The sequence below is a fragment of the Nyctereutes procyonoides genome, unplaced genomic scaffold, assembly GCF_905146905.1.
Source record: "Nyctereutes procyonoides isolate TBG_1078 unplaced genomic scaffold, NYPRO_anot_genome, whole genome shotgun sequence".
In the NCBI taxonomy this organism is placed as follows: domain Eukaryota; kingdom Metazoa; phylum Chordata; class Mammalia; order Carnivora; family Canidae; genus Nyctereutes; species Nyctereutes procyonoides.
In genome coordinates, this window is record NW_026575121.1 from 135,262 (window position 1) to 156,731 (window position 21,470).

General features: G+C 50.5%; 1 protein-coding gene across 8 annotated transcripts in view; it reads left to right on the top strand.

Moving 5' to 3' along the window:
• ATP7B (ATPase copper transporting beta) overlaps nucleotides 1-21,470 on the top strand; it is a 65,536-nt gene that overhangs the window by 26,024 nt on the left and 18,042 nt on the right. For all 8 annotated transcript variants that reach the window (XM_055335856.1, XM_055335852.1, XM_055335855.1 and 5 more), the window contains 8 exons: nucleotides 4,115-5,345; nucleotides 11,565-11,822; nucleotides 14,037-14,200; nucleotides 15,507-15,668; nucleotides 16,550-16,626; nucleotides 17,915-18,089; nucleotides 19,114-19,347; nucleotides 20,072-20,163. In XM_055335856.1, the coding sequence (XP_055191831.1) occupies nucleotides 4,160-5,345; nucleotides 11,565-11,822; nucleotides 14,037-14,200; nucleotides 15,507-15,668; nucleotides 16,550-16,626; nucleotides 17,915-18,089; nucleotides 19,114-19,347; nucleotides 20,072-20,163 (2,348 nt within the window). In that variant the 5' untranslated portion in view covers nucleotides 4,115-4,159. The remainder of the gene's footprint in view (nucleotides 1-4,114; nucleotides 5,346-11,564; nucleotides 11,823-14,036; nucleotides 14,201-15,506; nucleotides 15,669-16,549; nucleotides 16,627-17,914; nucleotides 18,090-19,113; nucleotides 19,348-20,071; nucleotides 20,164-21,470) is intronic.

Here is a 21,470-nt window from a genome sequence, read left to right on the forward strand (position 1 = left end):
TGTAGACAATAGCAAGGAATTGAAATTCATGTTTGGATTCTCCTCTGTGGAATTCCTCCCACTACCTGTGTTGCCAGACCCTTCTAATCCTGATGTCCACTGTACTAATAGTTTGTTAAAAATTCAAAACCTAAAAAATAAAAAAATAAAAAAAATTCAAAACCTGGCAAAAGTTCTTCCCCAACCTGTTTGGCTTGCCAAAGAAGTCGCAGACATCTGTCCTCAAGAAGTACACAATTTTGTGAGAATTAGGCAACACTGGGGTTCCCTAAGATTTTCCCTGGATACAGGTCTTCTCTGGACCCCCTCTCAAATATCCATGATTGCTTGATGAGCCCTTAAACATCAACCTGTTGGTTTGTTTGAACTAATTAGAGTTTTTTCTCCCAAAGATCCTCTTAATTGAAGAATGGAACACACACACCTTGTGTATATACTTAAAGACTATTCACATATCCAGCAACTGTTATGAGGTTGCAAATAAACCAACAGAGATTCTGGTGTTTCATGAAGTTGTGTTGCATGCAAAGCTTTATCTTTCGTAACTACTTGTCTTTTAGAAACCTGCCTGTCTAGAAGGGGGACCTCTGAGTATTGTTTGCTACAAACAAATAGCTTCCAATGCTTCTGCAAACCTTTTTGGCAGGAGCATAGAATCCTTAATCCTGGGATTAAGAGCTAGCATTGTGGCTTGGAGTTTGGTGAGTTTTAGCTAGACCCACCCAGGACCAAGCAAAATAAGTTGGATAGTAAATTATTAAGGATTTGTTTTGCCAACAGACTTGGTGATTGGGGGTTGTGTCTGGTTTTAAGGAGGCAGTTCTGCTTATTAAGATCCTATATTAAAGTGAGCATTCTCGAATATCTTAGTTTTTCTTTCATCTTTTTCAATTAAACAAGTATTTAATACCAGTTACAATCAAGTCGCTGTTCTAGATCTCGTTTATACTCATTATTTTAATTTTTAAACTGATTATTTTTCAGCATTTGGTCATGCATGTACATTATACAATAGGTCAGACACTAAAAAGTAACTCTTCCTATTCCTGTGCCTCAGCTCCAGATACTCCTCAGTCTCCATACCGGTTTCTTTCTTTTTTTTTTTTTTTTTTTCTCCATACCGGTTTCTTACCTATTCTCTGAGAGATAGTCCGTGCATATGCAATCAGCTATGTGGATAATATTCTTTTTCTTACAAATAGTGCTAGCATGCTATGATAGACCGACTTTGGTGGCCTTCCTAATAGACTCTGCCTCCTTGTATTTAAGCCCTTAAATAATTCCCTCCCGGATTGGCTGGTCTTGGCCATGTGACTGGCTTTGGCTAAAGGTGAGTTAGCAAGTGTGATGCACACAGAGGCTTGGTAAGTGCTAATGCATTGGGACTTGTTCTCTGGGAATGCTCACTATTGGGACACTGCCTCTCAGAACCCAGAAACCAGCTACTGTGAGGTACCCGACCTAGCCACATGGAGAGGCTTCATGGAAGAGAACTGAGGTCCCTGCCCATGGCTTCCAGTCAGTAGCCAGCATCAATTTGCCAGCCATGTGACGCACAAGCCATCTTCGTGAAAGTGGCTCCTCCAGCCCCATTGTGCCACGGCAGAGACCAGCTTTCCCTGCTGAGCGGTGTCCAAATTGAAACGCTGTGAGCGGTCTTCTGAGCCCTAGATTTGGTTTGCATGCAGCAACAGAAAACTGAAACACTGCATTCACCCTGTATTCTGTGTCCTGCTTTTTTTCACTGGCTGATATATTTGATAATCTATTTCAGTATATATAGACTTACCTCATTCCTTTTTAAAGAGCTGGATATTTGTTCTTTGTATAGCTGTGTAGTAATTGAATTAATCAACCTCTTATTGAGGGACATTTATGTTTCCAGTTCTTTGCAGTATTTAATACCCTTGCTGCATGCTTGCTTTTATACATGTACAAATATATTTATTGAGTAAATTCTTAGAGATGGAGTTGCTGGATCAAAGAATAGTTGGATCTGTCATTTTAATGTGCATTGCCAGGTTGCCCTCCTGAGAGGTTACACCCCCACCCCCTCTAGGGAGTGGGCTGACGGTGCCAGCCCCGGTAGTACTTCAGGGCTGTTGGAATGTCACACTCCTGCCTTTCTGTTGTTTCTGCGTCTGTTGAAAAGCCATTTGCATTTCCTTTTTGATGGACTGCCTTTTTTTCTGTTTGATTGTTGGCCTTTTTCTTCCTAGAAGGAGCTCTTTATATTTTAAGGAAATGATCTCTTAATACAAAGTAAAATCTTTTCTCCCCCTCCATTTCTCATTTATCTTTTTCTTTGGTCATAGCGATGTTTTCTCTAATTGTGGTTAGATTTATCAGTCTTCTGTAGCTTTTGAATATTTTTAATTTTCTGTTTCTTTTTTTCATATTTAGATTTTCCCCTGCCTGAGATTATAATGGGTATTTTCCTGTGTTTTCTTGTAGTACTATTACTCTTTTGCTTTTTACATCTTCATCTCTGAGCTCTCTGAAATATCTCTTCATATATAGGTTCCAAATTCCATTTCTCCCAATTGTCCTTTAATACTCTTGTTCTGTGTCATCCTTATCAGATACTGCATTTCCATATTTATACCACAGGTAGTTTCAGTATATTTATTTAATGCAGTAAATCTTTTTTGAGTTGCTGTCCCATGAATTACTTAATTATTTCCATTTTTCTACTATTTAGGAAATACCATAGTGAATATTGTTTAAAACAATTCTTTAGGGCAGCCCAGGGGCCCAGCAGTTTAGCGCCGCCTTCAGCCCAGGGCCTGATCCTGGAGACCCGGGATCGAGTCCCACGTCGGGCTCCCTGCATGGAGCCTGCTGCTCCCTCTGCCTGTGTCTCTGCCTCTCTCTCTCTCTCTCTCTCTCTCTCTATGTCTCTCATGAATAAATAAATCAAATCTTAAAAAAAAATTTCTTTATAATTATTAATCCCAGACAAGTTTAGGATTTCCTTTGCAGATGTATAAATGAACATTTATAGTCAGTTTTAAAAATCATTTAAACTTTCATTTTGCTGAGCTGCTCAAAAGCTGAAGTTGTTTTATACCCTGGGATATGGATCAATCCACGTAACAGATTCATGTGGAGATGTAAGGATTGTGAAAGCACAGACGATGACATGCTTTTTGATCATGTGCTGTATAGAAAGGCCTGTTGCGGAATTTCAGAGCATGCAATAGTACCAGTATAAAAACTATATGTACTCAGGAGTGTGGGGAGGCTGGGACCCTGTGAAAGGAAGATTGGGTTTTGTTCATAGAATGGCTGAAGCCACATGATGATGGGAAGACAGAAGTCAGGAAATCATGCTTGTACTCTGGTACATTAAGATAATGCATCCATTTAATTTCTGGAAGCCCTGTCTCAGACTTCTGGGGGCGGGGGGTGGGGGGTGCGGGCAGTGACACTCAATGGAGGCAGGCCTTGGAGGTTCCTCGGGCTTTCCCGCTCCTGCCCCTCTTGGTTTCAGCCACTCTGTGCTCATTTCCCCTGGCTCACCAAACACACTTCCAGACCTTTTATCACAGGCATGTGGTCTGACCCCACGGGGCCCGGAGGTCTGCATTTGGAACACGTGCCCAGTGGTTGTTAAATTTAACCCCTGCTAAGAGAATGAGACGGACAGCACCCCTGGAGAGACAGAATCCAGGTGCTTGCCGTCCTCCATACATACACTGCAGCAGGATCCCCAGAGTTCAAGCTCAGAGCACCAAGTTCTGCAGGGAGATTGCAGGTCGCAGCAGAGGTGCTGTTGTGCTCGTTCTGTGTGCGTGAGCCGCATCACGCTCTCTTCCTTCCCTAGAGAGACCTCCACATTGTCTAGGTTAGGAAACACGTCTTGCCAAGGTGGGCTGTTGACATCTGGGTTCACAGCTGCAGACTGTTGAAGCTGAAAGAAACCCATCAGAACCACTTCGTTTGGCCAATAACATGTTTATAGCTTTATTTCCCTGCATTTTCTGACCATAAACTCTCAGGACGTTTTGACACAGTGGCATTGTTGTCCATTTTCTCAGTGCCAGACCAGCCGGGATATTTAAGCAAATATTTAGTTTCAAGGATTAAAAAGTGGCATTTCTTTTCCTTTTAGATCCTGTCTAAACTTTCTTTGCCCACTCGTGCCTGGGAACCAGTGATGAAGCAGAGCTTCGCCTTTGACAATGTCGGCTACGAAGGTGGCCTGGACAGTGTGTGCCCTCCTCAGACGGCCACCAGCACCATCAGCATTCTGGGTATGACCTGCCAGTCGTGTGTAAGGTCCATCGAGGGCAGGATCTCCAGTTTGAAAGGCATCGTGAGCATTAAGGTTTCCCTGGAACAAGGCAATGCGACTGTGAAGTACATGCCGTCCATTCTGAGCCTGCCGCAGGTTTGCCGTCACATTGAGGACATGGGCTTCGAGGCCAGCGTTGCAGAAGGAAAGGCTGCCTCCTGGCCCTCGAGGTCCTCGCCTGGCCTCGAGGCTGTGGTCAGACTTCGGGTAGAGGGCATGACCTGCCAGTCCTGTGTCAGCTCCATCGAAGGCAAGCTCGGAAAGCTGCAAGGGGTAGCAAGAGTCCGGGTCTCCCTCAGCACCCAGGAGGCAGTCATCACTTACCAGCCTTATCTTATTCAACCCCAGGACCTCAGGGACCATGTAAACGACATGGGGTTTGAAGCTGTCATCAAGAACAGAGGGGCACCCGTAAGCCTGGGACCCATTGATATTGGGCGGTTACAGAGGACCAACCCAAAGATGCCTTTGACTTCTGATAACCAGAATCTCAATAACTCTGAGACCTTGGGCCATCAAGGGAGCCATCTGGTTACCCTGCAGCTGAGAGTCGACGGAATGCACTGTCAGTCTTGTGTCCTGAACATTGAAGAGAATATAGGCCAATTCCCCGGGGTTCAGAATGTACAAGTGTCCTTGGAGAACAGAACGGCCCAAGTACAGTATGACCCTTCTTGTGTCACTGCAGGGGCCCTGCAGAGGGCCATTGAAGCTCTCCCACCAGGGAACTTTAAAGTTTCTCTTCCTGCAGCAGCAGCAGGAAGTGAGACAGGTAACAGGTTTTCTGCATGTGCCGCCCCCGCCCCCGCCCCGAGAACCCCCGCACTGGGCAGGTGCGATACTGTGATGCTCGCCATCGCGGGCATGACCTGTGCCTCCTGCGTCCAGTCCATCGAAGGCCTGATCTCCCAGAGGGAAGGGGTGCAGCAAATATCTGTCTCTCTGGCTGAAGGGACCGCAGTGGTGCTCTATGATCCCTCTATAATTGGCCCGGAAGAACTCCGAGCTGCCGTCGAGGAGATGGGATTTGAGACTTCAGTCCTCTCTGGTATGTAATGGCACCCCGGGTCTTCTCCTTTCTCCTTGGGCCTTACAGCAGAGTGCCTGCAGGGTGGCACGGGGGAGCCACCCCAGCTGCTCGCCTGTCGGGTTGGCCAAGTCCCGCAGCGTTTCCCTGTGTGTTGAATGTGTCCAGGTGGGAGAAAGAGAACTTTCTGGCGTGTAGATTTTGCCTCTCATGGGACTGGGACTACATTGCTAAATTCTTTGTTGTTGTTGTTGTTGTTGTTTTTAACTGAAGAGAACTCTGGATTCTGTATTCTTTTTAAAAAAGAGCCCTGTGGGACTGTCAGGATCTTCTCTCTCCAGAGGAACCGTCATCACATTCTCAGATTTCTCTGCCGAACAAAACCAGAAAAATAGAACCTTAGTCTCACCACCTGGAGCCCATTCTGTTGAAAGTGGGAATTAAGAATTAATGGGGATTCTGTCATGATTTCCTTGGCCTCCTTGACAGCCGTGGGGAGAGGCGTGCGTCTCTGCCCTGTGCCGGGGCCCGTGAGCAGGACACGTTCCGCGTGAGCCTGTGAGGGCAGGGGACGGGGATGGGGAGGCCGGGAGGCCGCTCAGTGGGCTGGGGTGGCCGAGAGCAGCCCAGGGGTGAGGACCTGGGAGGGTGGCGAGACAGGCCAGTCAGTGGGTGGGTCAGCGGGTGGCCGCTCCGCGTGGGCCAGCCTGTTGAGCTCAGCTCGGCCTCTAAATGCGAGGAAGCGAGGAAGCGTCTCTCCAGAGGCAGCACAGGTGAGTTGACACCTGAGCAGTGCAGCAGGGATGGAGGCGGGGGAGGGATGCCTGTGGCTGGGGAGCAAGAGAGGCATTGGAACGACCTTCAGAGCTTGGTCCAGAGGAGGGGGTGATGGGGCGACTGTGGAAGAGAGGGAGGGCCTGCGGCCACAGGTGCTGGGCAGCTGGGTCTGGAGCTGAATTCCGGGGAAGGGGGGCTGGAAGTGCAGTTTCAGGTGGTAGCCATGGGAGGGACAGAGGACAGAAAGGGGGTGTGACCCGGGAAGGGCAGAGGGAGGGCCCTGAAGGCGCTGGTGAGGAAGGAAGGGTGTCTGGAGGAGGAGACTTCCCCAGAGCACCACCCGGGCAGCCTGGAAGTGAAGGGGGGGCTGGGAGGGGGCAGGACACACGTAGCCCAGGAGGGATGGAGGAGGTGGAGGAGGTGATGGGTACAGAGGGCGTGTAGTGTGCAGAGAGCCTGGAGGTGACGAGGGGCGTCGGACGTGGAGGACAGCTGTGTGGGCGGCTCAGATCCCAGGGCGCGGGGGGACCAGGGTGCTGTGGCCCATGGCTGCCCAGCACTAGTGGGGACGTGTGGGCGGGGACCCTCATCGGCACTTAGGGCCAGCTGGCGGTGGGCCTCCCGCGGCTGCGGCCTGTGCTTCCCTGCATACACCCCATAGAGGGCGTGGGTCCGTCACGTGCACTGACTTGGCCCCGTTCTCTGCTCTGTCTTTTGTACCAAGTTTCAGGAAGGAGTTTATTTTTAAACAAAAATCAATAAGGAAAACACAAGGGAACAGTAGATCCTGTACGTAAAAGGTAGGAAATGTAGTAGAGTCATCGTCTACTGTGTTTGTGCGTGGTTTCAAGTCTTTCAACTACAGTCAGGTTGTTGGCAGTAAAAAGAAATTTGCATTGAGCTGCATAATCCAGAATAATTGGATTTGACTAAATCTAGAAAGAAAAGGACAGTGATTTTTATTGGCCCGAATGATGAGAATTATGTTTTTAGCCCAAGGGGTGTTTAGTGTACCAGATTTAGCAAATAAAAATGTAGACACCTAATTAGATTTGAGTTTTAGGTAAACAGTGAATACCGTTTTAGTTAAGTGTGTCCCATGCAATATTTGGAATATACTTATACTAAGAAGTTATTTGTTGTTTATCTGAAGTTTAAATTTAGCTGGCTGTTTTGTATTTCATCTGGTGGTCTTAAAATTTAGGATAAACCAGGGGCACCCGGGGGGCTCGAGGGTTGAGCGTCTGCCTTTGGCTCAGGTTGTGACCCCGGGGTCCCAGGATCGAGTCCCGTGTTGGGCTCCCTGCACGGAGCCTGCTTCTTCCTCTGCCTGTTTCTCTGCCTCTCTCTGGGTCTCTCATGAATACATAAATAAAATCTTTTAAAAATATATAGGATAAACTGTAAGTGTGCTGGTGACTATCTTTAAAGCCACTTAAATGCTAAAAGGCATTATTTGTATTCGATTGGTCATTCTGGTTCAACCAGGAAGAGGAGCTCCTTGAAACGGTCTTCACACCATGGGATCAGCTTCTCCTCGGGCCCAGCAGCACCCAACACACAGTAGGGATTTATGAAGGGAGGGAAAGGAAAAGACAAGACTGGCAAGCAGGCTCGCGGGGTGGGGGTGGGGGGTGCTTGGTGGTGGGGTTTAATCCAGGGAACTACTGAGGGATGTTAGAGGGAGCTGAACAACCAAACAGGGAAGGGGAAGGAAACCGAAAGGTTACTGCTGGCAGAAGCTGGCACCCTGGGCAGGAGGGTCTGAGGGTGGAGGGCACCGCAGGAGCCCAGGGGCCAAGGTGGCCTGGCTCAAGCCAGCAGCCCTGGGGCCGACAGGTGAGGCCGCAGCAGGAGCCGGGCCCCGGCAACAGATGGGAGACGCCACCGGCTCTCTCTTGCTGCCCTTTTGTACCCCACTTGTGACCTCCCGTTGCCAGATTTAACCAGCAACCAGTTACCAAGGGAGCCTGGGAAAAGTGGTTTTGCAGGATCAGCCCCCTTGATAAGAGGGAAGGGAGAGGGAAGGGAACCATGCGACAGCGTGTAGGCAAGTGGCAGGCGTTGAAGTCCAGCTTATTTGACAGCTAAAAATAAACCTAGACTTGGTTTTTTTTCTAGAAATCAGCTCTGCATTTGTGCAATGGTTTGCATGGTGAGTATTTTTTGAATGAACGAATGAACACATGAGTGAATCTGTGAATACACTGTGAAGACAAGTCATCTGCCATGTGTACCATGTTCCCCCATCCTTGTAAATAAATGGGTAGTGTCACTCTGGGGGCTCTGCTCCCTCCTCCCACCTGTGTTGAGGGTCTTCTGGGTCCCAGGCACTGTGCTGGCTGCCCCGAGGGCTCAGAGGCCATCCAGGACCTGGCCACGTGTGGTTCACACTCTAACAGGGAAGCAGATCAGAGACCCCTCACCCAAGGCAGGTTGGAATACATGTGACAGGGAGAGTGTGGGTGGAGCGCTCTTGGGATTCAGAAGATGAGGAGAAAACCAGCATCTGGGTGTGGGGCCCCAAAGACTTGGTGGTAGAGGTGACTTTGAGCTGGACTTGGGTAAGACTTCAGAATGGATAGGATCTCAGCGGGCAGAAAAGGGCAGGACTGCACCAGACAAGACGGAGGAGACACAGCAGACGTGCCCTGGCGGGAGTCCCTGCCACGTCCTGGGAGCAGTGTCGCTTGGGTGGAACTTGAGTAGAGGTAATGGGCGATGAGGGCAGACAGGCCAGCACCTGGTACAAGCCACCGTCGTGTGTGTCCTGGATTCTGGAAGAGGCTCTGAACTAGTCTCCCTGCTGTTTTCTTGCCTTTTAGGCTTCCAGTCTGTTCCCTGCCCAGCATTCGCAGTGGTCCTGTTACTCTGTTGATGCACTGAAGCCTTCCTCAGGGTCATTTAGAAGCCCCCTCCCTGATTCCCTGCCTGTCTAACCAACCCCTTTCCAGCCCTCCTGTCGGGCTTGTTCTCACCTCAGGGTCTTGTATTTGTTATCCTGCCTGTCTACAATGCAGGGTGCATCTTCCCCCGGTACCCACATGGTGCACTTCATTTCACATATACTCTTCTGGGCTTTTCCCAAAGCATATACTATTTATATTTAGGAATAACATAGATTTGCGTTATACATGGTGGTTTGGTTGCCTCTTTCACCCTACAGTGTATCATACCATGCTTACCGCTCCGTCCAGAGGTCTGCAACACCACGCTTCATGGCTGCGTAGCATCCGTCGTATGGATACACCATGACTTAATCAATCAGTTTCCCATTGGACTGTTCTCATGTACTTTGTGTTAATGTGATTATAAGTAATACTGATGGACATATCTGATGCTACATTTTATGCACAGACTTAGTTATTTCCTTATGATAAATACCTGAAAGCATAATTACTGGGGGGTCACAGAATATAAACTTTACAAATAATTTGTTATGCCTCTACTAAGTGTCAAGCAGCTAGAGGTACTGTTTTTGATAATGTTGTCCAGTAGACTTCCAGAAAACCAAATCAATTTACATGCCCACCCATAGTATTAGTGTAGATTGGTAAAGAAAAAGGACTCAGTAGCATGGTCTTGTTTGGGTTTTGTTGGTTCATTTCAATTTTCTTTAGTAATCTCTTGAAGCCCAGAATTTAGGTGAGTTAGATCCCAATGTGGGAGAATGACAGAGTGCAAATTACAGGTTAGTAGGGGGTAGGAAATTCTCTGTAATAGTAGAAATATTATTAAAATTGTGGACCACGATATTTGGATAGAAGGGCAGGTGAACCCAGAAAATAGGTGAGGGGGTTGAACAGGTGCAGGAGGGTTGGACAGGTACAGTGCAGGTTGATGGGTATGGGAGGGATCGTAGGGTGCAGGAGATAGAATGTGGAGAGGTGTGGCCACAATACAGCTTTTATGAATTTCAGATCCAAAGGGCAGAGTCATCTGGAGCAATGCCAGCGTCCAGGAGCATATACCTGTGCTGGTGGGTGAAATGTGGGCTCTGTAGCAAGAGGTAGAGGCGTCCCGTAAGGCTGGAGTGGTGGAGGGTCTTCACTGAAGGTGCTGTACGGCAATCAGCTGGACTCAGAATGAGTAGCAATAGTCTTTAAGCACCTTCCAGAAAATGAGCAAAAACATCCCAGGATGCCCAGGACATGAGATTTATTTAGAAAACCTTTAAAGTCCTGGCCTATTGTTGGTACACGTTACTGCCAACTCCTGTCTTCTGCAGCTGTGGATTTTCAAGTACTGAGAGTTTATTGTTAAATGATATAATTACCTTTTGTATATACTCTTTTTTTTTTTCTTTCGTATATTCTTAAAAGTACTTTCTGTCATCAAAATTGTGTGACTTTGACTTTGTGGAGTGATGAAAACGTTCCAGGTCTGGGTGATTGGTTATATGTGTAGGTACATATGTGGTGGGCAGAACACGGCCCCCAATGGCATCTGCGCCCTCATCCCCAGAACTCAGCAGGGGAGAGGATGGTCTTTTCAGTTTACGGGCTGGATCAGCTGGATATCCAAATGGAAAAAAGATTAACCCTCACTCTGACCTCTTAGCCACCCAAAGTTAGGTTGCGGTATGTCAGAGGCCCAGTGTGGAGGTTTACTAAAGTAACAGCTTCTAGAAGAAAGCAGTATGAATATTTTCAGTGTTCAGGCGGACAGATCTGCTCCCGGAGCACAGAACTACTAACCGTTAAAGTTGGTTTAGTTGGTCGCTACGTTGGGCCTCAGTAACATTCAGGACTTGTTCTATCAAAAGTGCCACCGTGGGGCATGAGTGCAGATGCAGAGCACGGCCCGGGGCAGGTAGGTGCAGTGTGGACCCCTGACAAGGATCTGGGTCCAGAACACAGACCGGACTCAGCCACACAACGAGGGAAAGGTGAACAACTCAGGAGAGGCGTTTTGGGTCCTTTTGATTCTCGTCGAGAGAGAGCGAACCTCTGCTAACGAGAATGGGATACTTACTGGTTAAAGGCACAGATCCTGGGGGTAAAGAGGCCTGGTTTGGAAGCTAGCTTTATTGCTTACTACCTGAGGGGTCGTGGGCACATTTTTAAATTTCTTTAACTCATTTCTTAATCTGTAAGATGGAGATGATAGTCGTGTGAACCACAGAGAGCTATTTCAAGGAGGTCATCCATGTGCTGAGCAGAGGGCCTGTTGAGTTCTTCTTGTTGTCATCATCTAATTAGAGCACTCATCCAACTGGAAGGTTCCATTCTTGAGTATTGGCATCTTTTCGTATGTCTGCGACTGTGTGCCTCTGCCTCTGGTTGGGGGGAGGGCGTGATGGGAGCACCGGCCCCAGTGTAGCCTCGTGGGGAGCTGTCACCAGTACTGTCAGGCTTCAACCTCCTGTTGTAAAAAAGTCATTTGTTCTTTTTTTTTTTTTTTTTTTTTTTTTTTTAGTCATTTGTTCTTTGAATCTGAATGATTTCTTATATTTTATCCTAGAAAACGGTTACAGCAACCATGTTGGAAACCACAGTTCGGGGAATTCCTCGGCGCACACCACAGCCGGCGTACCTGTGTCTGTGCAGGAAGGGGCTCCTCACACTGAGGGGCTCCCTGGAAACCACAGCCCTGGCCGCCCGTCCAGGTCCCCACCAGCCTCTACCCCTGTGGCAGCACAGAAGTGTTTTTTACAGATCACAGGCATGACCTGTGCATCCTGTGTGTCCAACATAGAGAGAAAGCTGCAGAAAGAAGCAGGTGAGAGCTGTGCACCCCTGTTAGACTGGGGAGACACTGCGGGCAGCAGGGTGGGCACCATGCTCTCCCTGCGTTATCAGCAGCCCTGATACCCTGGCAGCAAGTCCATGATGCCATAGCGGAAGTGTTTGTCAGTGTTCTTGGGCACCTGGCGTTCTGCTCTTTAGGAAGTGTTTAAGATAGAAGGTATCAGTGTGAGTTAGTGATGGGAAGGGCAGGTGAACGTCCCAGCACATTCCGTGGGTAGCTTCCCCCTCCAGCCGGTCCTGGGGGTCATCTCTAGTTTCCCTCCAGCCCTGTCCATCAGCCTCGCACTGTCACCAGACTACATAGCCTGCAGTTTGTGGAGAATTGGAAATTTAGGGCAGTGGTTTAGGGCCGCCTGCAGCCTGGGGTGTGATCCTGGAGATCCCGGATCGAGTCCCACATCAGGTTCCCTGCATGGAGCCTGCTTCTCCCTCTGCCTGTGTTGTGTCTCTGCCTCTCAATCTCTCTCTCTCTCTCTCTCTCTCTCTCTCTCTCTCTCTCTCCGTGTGTGTCTCTATGAATAAATAAAATCTTTTTTAAAAAAAAAGAATTTAAAAAAAAAGTGGCAATTTAATTATTTTTTAAGATTTTATTTATTTATTTTGGAGAGTGAGCAAGCGAGAGAGCATGAACAGGAGGAGCAGCAGAGGGAGAGGGAGAACCAGACTCCCCACTGAGCATAGAGGCTGGGGAGCCTGACCTGAGCTGAAGGCAGACGCCTCGCTGACCGAGCCACCCAGGGGCCCAGAAGTGGCCGTTTTAAATGCCCCGTCCTTTGCGCCTGTGAACCACAGAGTGTTGTAGACATGCCTCAGTTTTATCATCTAAACTATATTTCCAGTACTATCCCTTAAACCTGAAAATGCAGCAAAAATTTTATCCGTTTTTTGTTTGGAAAATATCTTAACCATGACTACCTTGCCACCGGAGTCACCTTCTCTCTTTTCGTGTATCTCTCTGCTCAGGCTGTTTGGCCTGCGTGGCCAGCCCTGAATTGGGGACACACTCCCAGCCCCTCATTCCCCGTGCTTCGTAGTGTCCTGGAGCTCCCAAACGGCTGTTGGCAAATTGAGGCATGCTTCCTCACCCATGGGCTGGCTCTCCTGGTGCCTCTGCTTCTTTTCCTGACTTGAATCCTTCTTTTTTATCCAGTATGGCCTCCTTTCTAAAGCACATTTCTTTCACGTGAATGAGTCTTCCTTTCCCCCTCAAACTCACACACTAGTGCTAGCAAGATCCAGATCTCATCGGACTTACGATAGTGTCAAGTGCCAATAAACCCATCATACGTTGAAAATATTGTAAGTCAAAATGCATTTAATGCCCCGGACCTACCAAACATCAGAGCTTGGCCAAACCAACCTGAACTGTGTCAGAACGTGCATCAGTCGTTCACCCTCAGGATGGCATAGCCAGGTGGGAGCCAAGGCCCTGAGCTGCTGCCTGGCATTGCCACGGAGCCCCGCGCAGCAGCGCGCCAGCCCCGGAGAAGGCCCACACCCAAAGTTTGGAGTCCGTTTCTCCTGAAGCTGTACTTTCGCACCATCAGAAAGTCAAAAAGTTGTAAGCCAAACTGTTGTCAGTTGGAGCTGATGGTCTGTAGTCCGGGATTTCTCTTCCACTTCTGAAAGGGATTAGAGAGTGAAAGGGTAAGGAACACTACTTTCGAAAGACTTGTTTTCTGTGTATGAAGCGTGTCTGAAGCAAAACGTCTAGCTGAGGAGCCAGTAGTTGCGAGCTGGCTGTGAGATGGGCGCATCCTCAGTGTCCTCTGGAGCCTGCCTCAGGACCCCCGGCCGGCAGCACGGGCATGGCCTGGGTGCTGGGGGCACCCGCGGAACCTCAGACCCGCCCCACACCGACCAAACCAGAATCTCATCGAACACGGCCCACCAGACTCTGGGAAGCACTGTTCTGGAACGCTGGTTCTCGCACGTGGCCAGTCTCTGGGCGAGCTTAGAAAAAAAGATGCCTGACGCCCACCCTGAGGGTTCTGACTTAACTGGTGTGAGGTTAGGGCCAAGCATGGGGAGTGCTAAAAGCTCCCCCTGTGATCCTCATGTGCAGTCAAGTTTGAGAACTCCTGATTGGGAGGCTTCTGGGGCCGATGTTTGTCTTTGTTAGGTTATGTTGGATGCACCCCAGAGGCCTTGCCTGCGCTGTTCTAACCGGGCCCCATGGTTCCAGGCGTCGTCTCAGTGCTGGTTGCCCTGATGGCCGGAAAGGCAGAGGTGAAGTATCACCCAGACGTCATCCAGCCACTGGAGATCGCTCAGCTCATCCAGGACCTAGGCTTTGAGGCGACGGTGCTGGAAGACTACGTGGGCTCCGATGGCGACCTGGAGCTGATCGTAAGTGTGGCGGCTGGGCGCCAGCCGGGGCCACAGGCCACAGCCTCCGCGGTGGCCGCCCGGGAGACGCCTCCCGTTGTGCAGATGTCCTGTGTGTGTGTGTCGGGGGTGGGGGGGTTGCTTCCCTTTGAAGCCAACAACAATGACCCATTCAGTCATGTCACAGTCAAGGTCTGTGGGGAGGAGGAGGCAGCGAATGGTGGGAGTGTAGGGGGAAGAGAAAACGTCAGTGTCCAGAGCCTGGGTTTGAGGGCGTTGAGTATGAACACATTCCAGAAAGCCCAGAGGGAGGCCAGACTGCCAGGGGTAGTAGGCGTGGTAGCCCGGGCCTCACACACTCAGCTCAGTGCCAGTGTGGTGGGGAGGTGGTGGTGCCGGGCGTTCCGGCTTGCAGTCCGTCGCCCTTACCCCGTACAGGACGGCAAATCTTTGCCGCAGTGCGTAGGCTAGCATTCCCCAGCACTTGTGTTTTAAAGCTCTTTTCGTGCAAATAGAGACTTAGGAAAAACCCACAAGGAACTGAGTGATGCTGCTGCACTGAGGAGGGTCTTCCTTACTGTTAGTCGCTGCCGTGGGTGGTTAGTAAATACTGGAAGAAAGAGGACTAAGGGCACGAGTAGCACCCTGAGCTCTCGACCAGGGGCGTCCCTTGCTCTGGACGGGCCACAGCCCCGGGCACCCCCTGGGCAGGAGCGGGGCCCTCACTGAGACCCCCAGTCCCCAGCCGCCTCTGCTTGCAGACCACGGGGGAGACCTACACTGTGAATATTACTGGGAAGGGTGAAAACAGTGTTCTTTTTGTGAAACGAAGCAGTATCAACAGTTGTATCATCATCACGTGTTCAGACAGTGTAGACATTTTACATCTGTTAAATGAGTATCTGAGAAATGTTGACCCCTGACGCCCAGAAGAGTGACTTGTCTGGCTGCTACTACATCGCAGGGATGGCCTGTCTCACCTCAAACCCCTTTTCTCACATCGGGATGCACGGCCTGGCTTACAAAAGCCCATCACTGTCACAGCTGGAAGTCAGGAGTCGGTCTGCTGCCGTCTGCTTAGTGACCGGCTACGTCTCTTGCCCCTGAGTTGGGGGAAGAACCACTGTTTACGTGCCCGCAGCCACTGGGGGAGCATCCTGGGTGAAAACCTTGCACGCGGGCTCTGCAGGTGGGGGTCCAGAGCCGTGGGAACGGAGCCGAGGAAGGAGGAAGGGCTCTGGCTGCCTCTCAGCCCAACCCCCCCTGTGTGCCTTGACGGATCCTCTCAACCCTGGGTGAGTAGTGATCTTGTCCTCCTGTGCGGCAGATCACGGGGATGACCTGCGCGTCCTGTGTTCACAACATAGAGTCCAAACTCACGAGGATGGCCGGCATCACCTATGCCTCTGTGGCCCTCGCCACCAGCAAAGCCCACGTGAAGTTCGATCCTGAAATCATCGGTCCGCGAGATATTGTCAAAGTTATCGAGGTAAGTCATTCATCAGAAAGCATTGCACAAAGGAATCTGACACCGTGTGTCCGCTGTGCTTCAGTTTAAGAGGTAGCCCACCTTTTTTAAAACGGTGATTTAGAATTGTTGTAGAAAAACAAGAAAATATAGCTAGCCAAAAAATTAATAAAAGAAAATATCAGACAATCTGAGGTGAAAATCAGTGACTGGGTAAGAGAGGGATATTATTGTTTTGATTGCAGGTATTCCCTGGGAAACCTCAGTACCAGCCAGACAGCTGGCACATGGGCTTTAATCAGCTGATTGTCATTATAAACATTATTTAGGTCCGTACCAAGTATCCACAGACCAAAGGATGCAGGTAGTGGGTTACCCTGAGTCTGACCCCTCTGCTAGGCCGGCTTCCTCATGGGAGAGTCCAGTCGTTTCTCGGTTGGAAAATCAGAGCAGTTGCCACAGGCTCCGGCCTCTGCTCCCCGCCACGCTCTGTGGCGGACACTGCGCTCCCCGTGTGAGGTCTGCGTGAGGGCGCGGTGAGGGGAGGGGCACGCGTGGGGATTTCAGGGGGTCCGGCCCGCCAAAGCCATCGATGAGCCTCGGGGCATGTTGAAGTCTCTCCCAGAACCTGCCGCCTTTGCCCTCAGAACAAACGGGAGTCGCCATGTAAGGCCATCCCCTTGGGGACGGCGCCGTCCCTGAGTGCAGATGGGGCTGGACCTCTGACAGGGTTTGCAGTGTGATTTGGGTGCAGAAGCCATTGCCGAGAAACCAATACAGTCTTTTGAGGCAGTTTTTTATTAACTTGCTAATTTCAAAAGATGTAAAATGCTCTCTGCCAACGCATGTTTTAACCAAGTGCTTTCCCCTTGTTTCTCACTTCTTTCTTTTTTAATAATAAGGAAATCGGCTTTCATGCTTCCCCGGCCCAGAGAAACCCCAGCGCGCATCACTTGGATCACAAGGTGGAAATAAAGCAGTAGGTAGAACAGAAGAGACCGAGAGACACGCGGGGCTCCTGTGGGTGTCCCCTTCGCTGGGCCTGACAGGCTCCGTGCTCGTGGGCGTCCTGCGGCACCCTCCACTTGGGAGACGTCTGTGCTGCCCCCGTGAGCCAGCCCTCCGCGTCTCCTGCGATGTCAGCAGTGCTCTAGGTCCGCACTGCTCAGTACAGTGGCCGCCAGCTACTGAGCAGTTATTATGACAGGAACTAAATTTCCAATTTCATTTCATCTCTGCTGATTTTCATGGAAATGGCCACCTCTGGCCGGGGGCCAACTGGAGTTGGGAGGAAGAGAGTGGCCTTTCCTTGAATGGGGTCTAGAGGTGGCTCTGAGGGCAGGAACCACAGCCGTCGGCCTAGGAAGCAGGAGGCCTGAGCTCGTTCATTGTTGCAGGGGTTCAGCACACAGCAGGGCGCCGGCATTGGCCCGGCACTCTGCCAGGTGCGGGGGACCAACGGCAGCCCATCCCCGCCTTGGAGGGCCTGTAGGTGGGCAGCGGATCCTGTGGGCTCGGGGCACCTGGGAAGCCGCCAGCAGGGCCCGTGACCTGGGCCCGGGAGGCTGGGGCAGGGGTGCAAAGAGGGTGTTCTGGGGCATGGAGGCGGGTGGCCCTCGGGGACCCCTGTGTTGCTCCGGTCAGCATGCCTGGAGCAGGCCGGGACTGACTGGAGGGGCACTCTGGGAAGCTAGCGAGGGGCTGATCCTCGGGGCCCCGGGCCCTCCTGGGAGTGGAAGACTGCGTCTTGCAGACCCCAGTGGAGGCGCGCTAGAGCTTCCACGACGCGTGGTGGGGGTCCCGCGGACGCGGACACGAGACCACAGCTGTCACCCATCAGCCCCACTTCAAACCTTGCGGTTCATCAAGACGGCTTTCCAGTCCTCACACTGTGTTAAGTAATAGTTCAAAAATCACAGGTGTCAAAGGAAGTTCAGGCTAATACAGTTTTGCTTTTATTTGTTTTTTCCTGGGATGCCAAAGATTTTATTTTGAAAAAAGAGCTGTAGGTGGCCCTGTGGACCCAGATGTTCAACCTCTTTGGGGCGGAGCTCTGCCCTGGGCCTCGGTTGCCTCCCCCCCAGACAGGAGGCAGGGGGTCAGCCTCAGGCAGGCGGGCTGTCTGGGGGTCCCTACGACATTAAACCCATGGGCGATCTCTCAGGCGGCTGGTGTCAGGAGAGGACCTTCCTTGCATTTCACACCCCTGCTTGTCTGTCCCAGAAAGGTGAGGGCTAAGAGGTCGGGGTCACTGCTTTGCTCTGCAGGTGGAAGAAGTCTTTTCTGTGCAGCCTGGTGTTCGGCATCCCTGTGATGGGTCTGATGATCTACATGTTGGTGCCCAGCAGCACGCCCCACGAGTCCATGGTCCTGGACCACAACGTCATTCCAGGACTGTCCATTCTGAATCTCATCTTCTTCATCCTGTGTACCTTTGTCCAGGTGCGTATCAGAAAGAGGCAAACCTCTGCCCTCTCGGGCCAGACACAGCCCTCCAGCCTGGCTTTATCGCAGCTGCCCCGCAGGGGCTTTCTTTCCTGTCTTAAGACTGGCGGGGGGGGGGGGCGGGGGGGGATGTCAAGGGACCTGGTGTCACTGTCACGTTCACAGTGGGCTGTTGGTGATCAAACGCCCGGGAGCAGCAAGCACCGTGGGACTGCCACTTTAGGGATGATAGTCAGGAGCTAGCTGTGTTTCTCCCTCTGTTTTAGGGTAAAAGATAAAACTCTGGACTTAACGTTAGAATGTTTAGTTTATCTGAGGGCAGTTATTTGTAGGCTGGATTTGCTTTTTCCTGTATTTTCTTTTTAATTACAAATGTGGTGTATATTTATTGTCGACAGTTCAAACCACGCTGAAATAGAAGCAAAGGGAAAGATATCGTTTCACTGGAATCATACCGTTCCCCAGGATTACCTTCGTATTATTACTAGCTGGACGTGCATGTTACAGACCTTCATCTATGCAGAGAAAATACACCCTTGTTTGTGTGTGTGCATGTGTGTGTGTGTACGTGCTCACATAATACGGACACCTAGACTTTTTATTTTTTAACTGGAATGAGATCATACCAGATAAATTGATTTCTAACTGGCTTTTTCACTTAACCGTGCATTACAGGGCATTTTTCATGCCAGCGGTTCCTAGATCTAGCGCGTTACTTTTCAGGACTAGATCGCACTGCCCACAGGATAAATCAACCATGGTTTGTGTCCCCATTGCCACCTTCTCTGTTGATGGACATTCAGGTTATGTGCTCTGAGTTTTAAAGGTCCTGCAGGACCCTGACCCTCCGTTCCTATGGTCACTGGTCTTGTGCATCGGGAAACACATTTCCTGTGTGAGCCTCACCGAGGAGAAAGTACCATCCAGGCGTTTGCAGCCGCGAGGGGCCTCTGGGTCTCTGGTTGCTCGTGGGACTGCTGGGCACCCTTGTGGAGCTGTGCTCTCTCCACCTGTCTTCCAGCTCCTTGGCGGGTGGTACTTCTACGTCCAGGCCTACAGGTCTCTGAGGCACAGGGCGGCCAACATGGACGTGCTCATCGTGCTGGCCACGAGCATCGCCTACACCTACTCGCTCGTCATCCTGGTGGTGGCCGTGGCTGAGAGCGCGGAGAGGAGCCCTGTGACCTTCTTCGACACCCCCCCCATGCTCTTTGTGTTCATTGCCCTGGGGCGGTGGCTGGAACACATAGCAAAGGTAACTGCGGCTTCGGGTGAAAAACTGTTTCCTCGGTAATAGAGACCTTCATTCACCCGAACACCTTGTTTAGAGCACCAGGTATACGCAGGCTAGAGAAGGACTTAAAGAAATGTGAAGCCTACGTATAATTAGGTGTTCTGATCACTAATCTCCCAACTGGTTGCTACTCCTGAAATCCCAGCTAATCTGGTTAATTATTGAAACCTTTGTTGAGGCGCATTGTGTAATAGAAAGAACCCTGGGTTTCAGGCCAGCGTTCACACCACCTCTTTGTATGGAACTGACTTATTAGTCTAAAAATCCACATTTCCATCTTCTAGGGACCTGCCATTTTTAACACCTTGGATTATACCCACATTTTTACCTATTCTATCAAAGAATAGGACTCAGGCTCTTAAAGAAATTAGACTGAACCTTAAAAAAAAGTAATAGGCAAACTGGTTTTATTTTGTCAGCTGAAATGTGATTCCTAGAACTTTGTGGCGTTGTGCATTTAGTGTGGCGATGACGTGGCTGAGCGTGGATGGCAGTGCGTAGCATCTCCATCCTCCGTGCCGGAGGAGCCCTTGGACATGGCCGTGGCTGTGTTAAGGGGTCAGCCTCCTTCTGCAGGGGCTTCCTAGAACTCCAGCCTCTCTGACGCCAGCCTGGCGAGTGTTGGTCTGCTTTTGCACGGGTCAGCATATGAAAGCTCTTGTTCTCCGTCCTGGTTATTTCCTAGAGCAAAACCTCAGAAGCCCTTGCCAAACTCATGTCTCTCCAAGCCACGGAAGCCACCGTTGTGACCCTCGGCGAGGACAACTTGATCCTCAGGTGGGTTCTCGTCATCCAGAGTTGTTGACCAGTTTATGTTTATCTGTGTAATACACCTCAAGACTTGACCACATTCATGCTGTTACACCTTGTGGGGATGGGCATAGGCGTGCAGGGTCAGATCCACCCTCTGGAGCCAGGTAACTAATGAGGCGTCTACAGATGACAACATGTGCAGGACTTCGGCGTGGTGTGTGTGCTCTGAACGACAGAGGAGAGGGATGGGTGAGCAGTGTCCCCAGAATGCAGAGGGGAGGGCTGGAGGCGGTCAGGGGAGGCCTCAAAGAGCACGGACTGCGCGCTGGACCTTCGTTGCAGGATCTGGAGGATTTGCACAGGCTGGGAGGCGGGGCTTCCACTGGCCAAAGAATGCAAATGGGAGAAGTGTTTTTTCTTCTCCCTAAGGTTGGCAGATATTAAAAACAATAATGATTATTATCGCTATTGCTGGAACTTTTATAGCATTTACTGTCTGCCAGACACTATTTAGCCTCTTTGTGTTAAATCCAATTGAAAACAAACTTTAGGAGGAAAGGACTGTTATTAGCCATATTCTGCAGTTGAGGAAACTGATGATCAAAAAAGCTAAGCAACTGGCGTGAGGTCATGCAGGTGTTGAAAGGGATACAACCCAGGCTCCTGGTTCTGGGGTCCGTGCTCATGACCCTTCCACATTCTGACTCGGAAGGCGTATTTAGCAATAGGGACGTTTGCACAAATTAAGACTTAAACACTCCCTTATAAATTAATGACATGAGGGTTTCTGAGATCCAGAAATGTCCAGACTGGGAACAAAGCCATGGTTTCCTCGCTGCCTTTCATTTCAAAGTGCTTCTGAGAGTACTGGCCACAGCCACAGGGGCTGCTCTGTCGAGTCAAGTAGGAGGAGACGTGCATCTTTGCCGGAAGGCAGAGCTGCTGGAAATGCCCAAGGACGATGGGGCTACCCCAGTCACAGCTCAGTTCTTTTCCAAAGAGGGCGGTTAGTGTTTGGCTGTGGACATACTATGGGCCCCACTACCACCATCATCACGTGGCGGCACCATTCCCCGAGCGAGGGCCCAGAAGACCAGGGTTCATTCTGGCCTTGCCGCGGGCAGGCCGTGTGCTCGGAGCGCGTCAGTTGAGGCCTGCGAGGCACAGTTGCTGTCTGCCCGACCGGGTGATGGTTCCCATCCTCCCTTCCTGGACCGTGTGCTCCAGGCTGTGGGCGGTGACAGGCCCGTGGCCACACTCTGCTCTCCCAGGGCCAGGGCCATACACCACCCTGCCGAGGAGCTTGACCTTCTGTAACGGGAGGTGTGCTG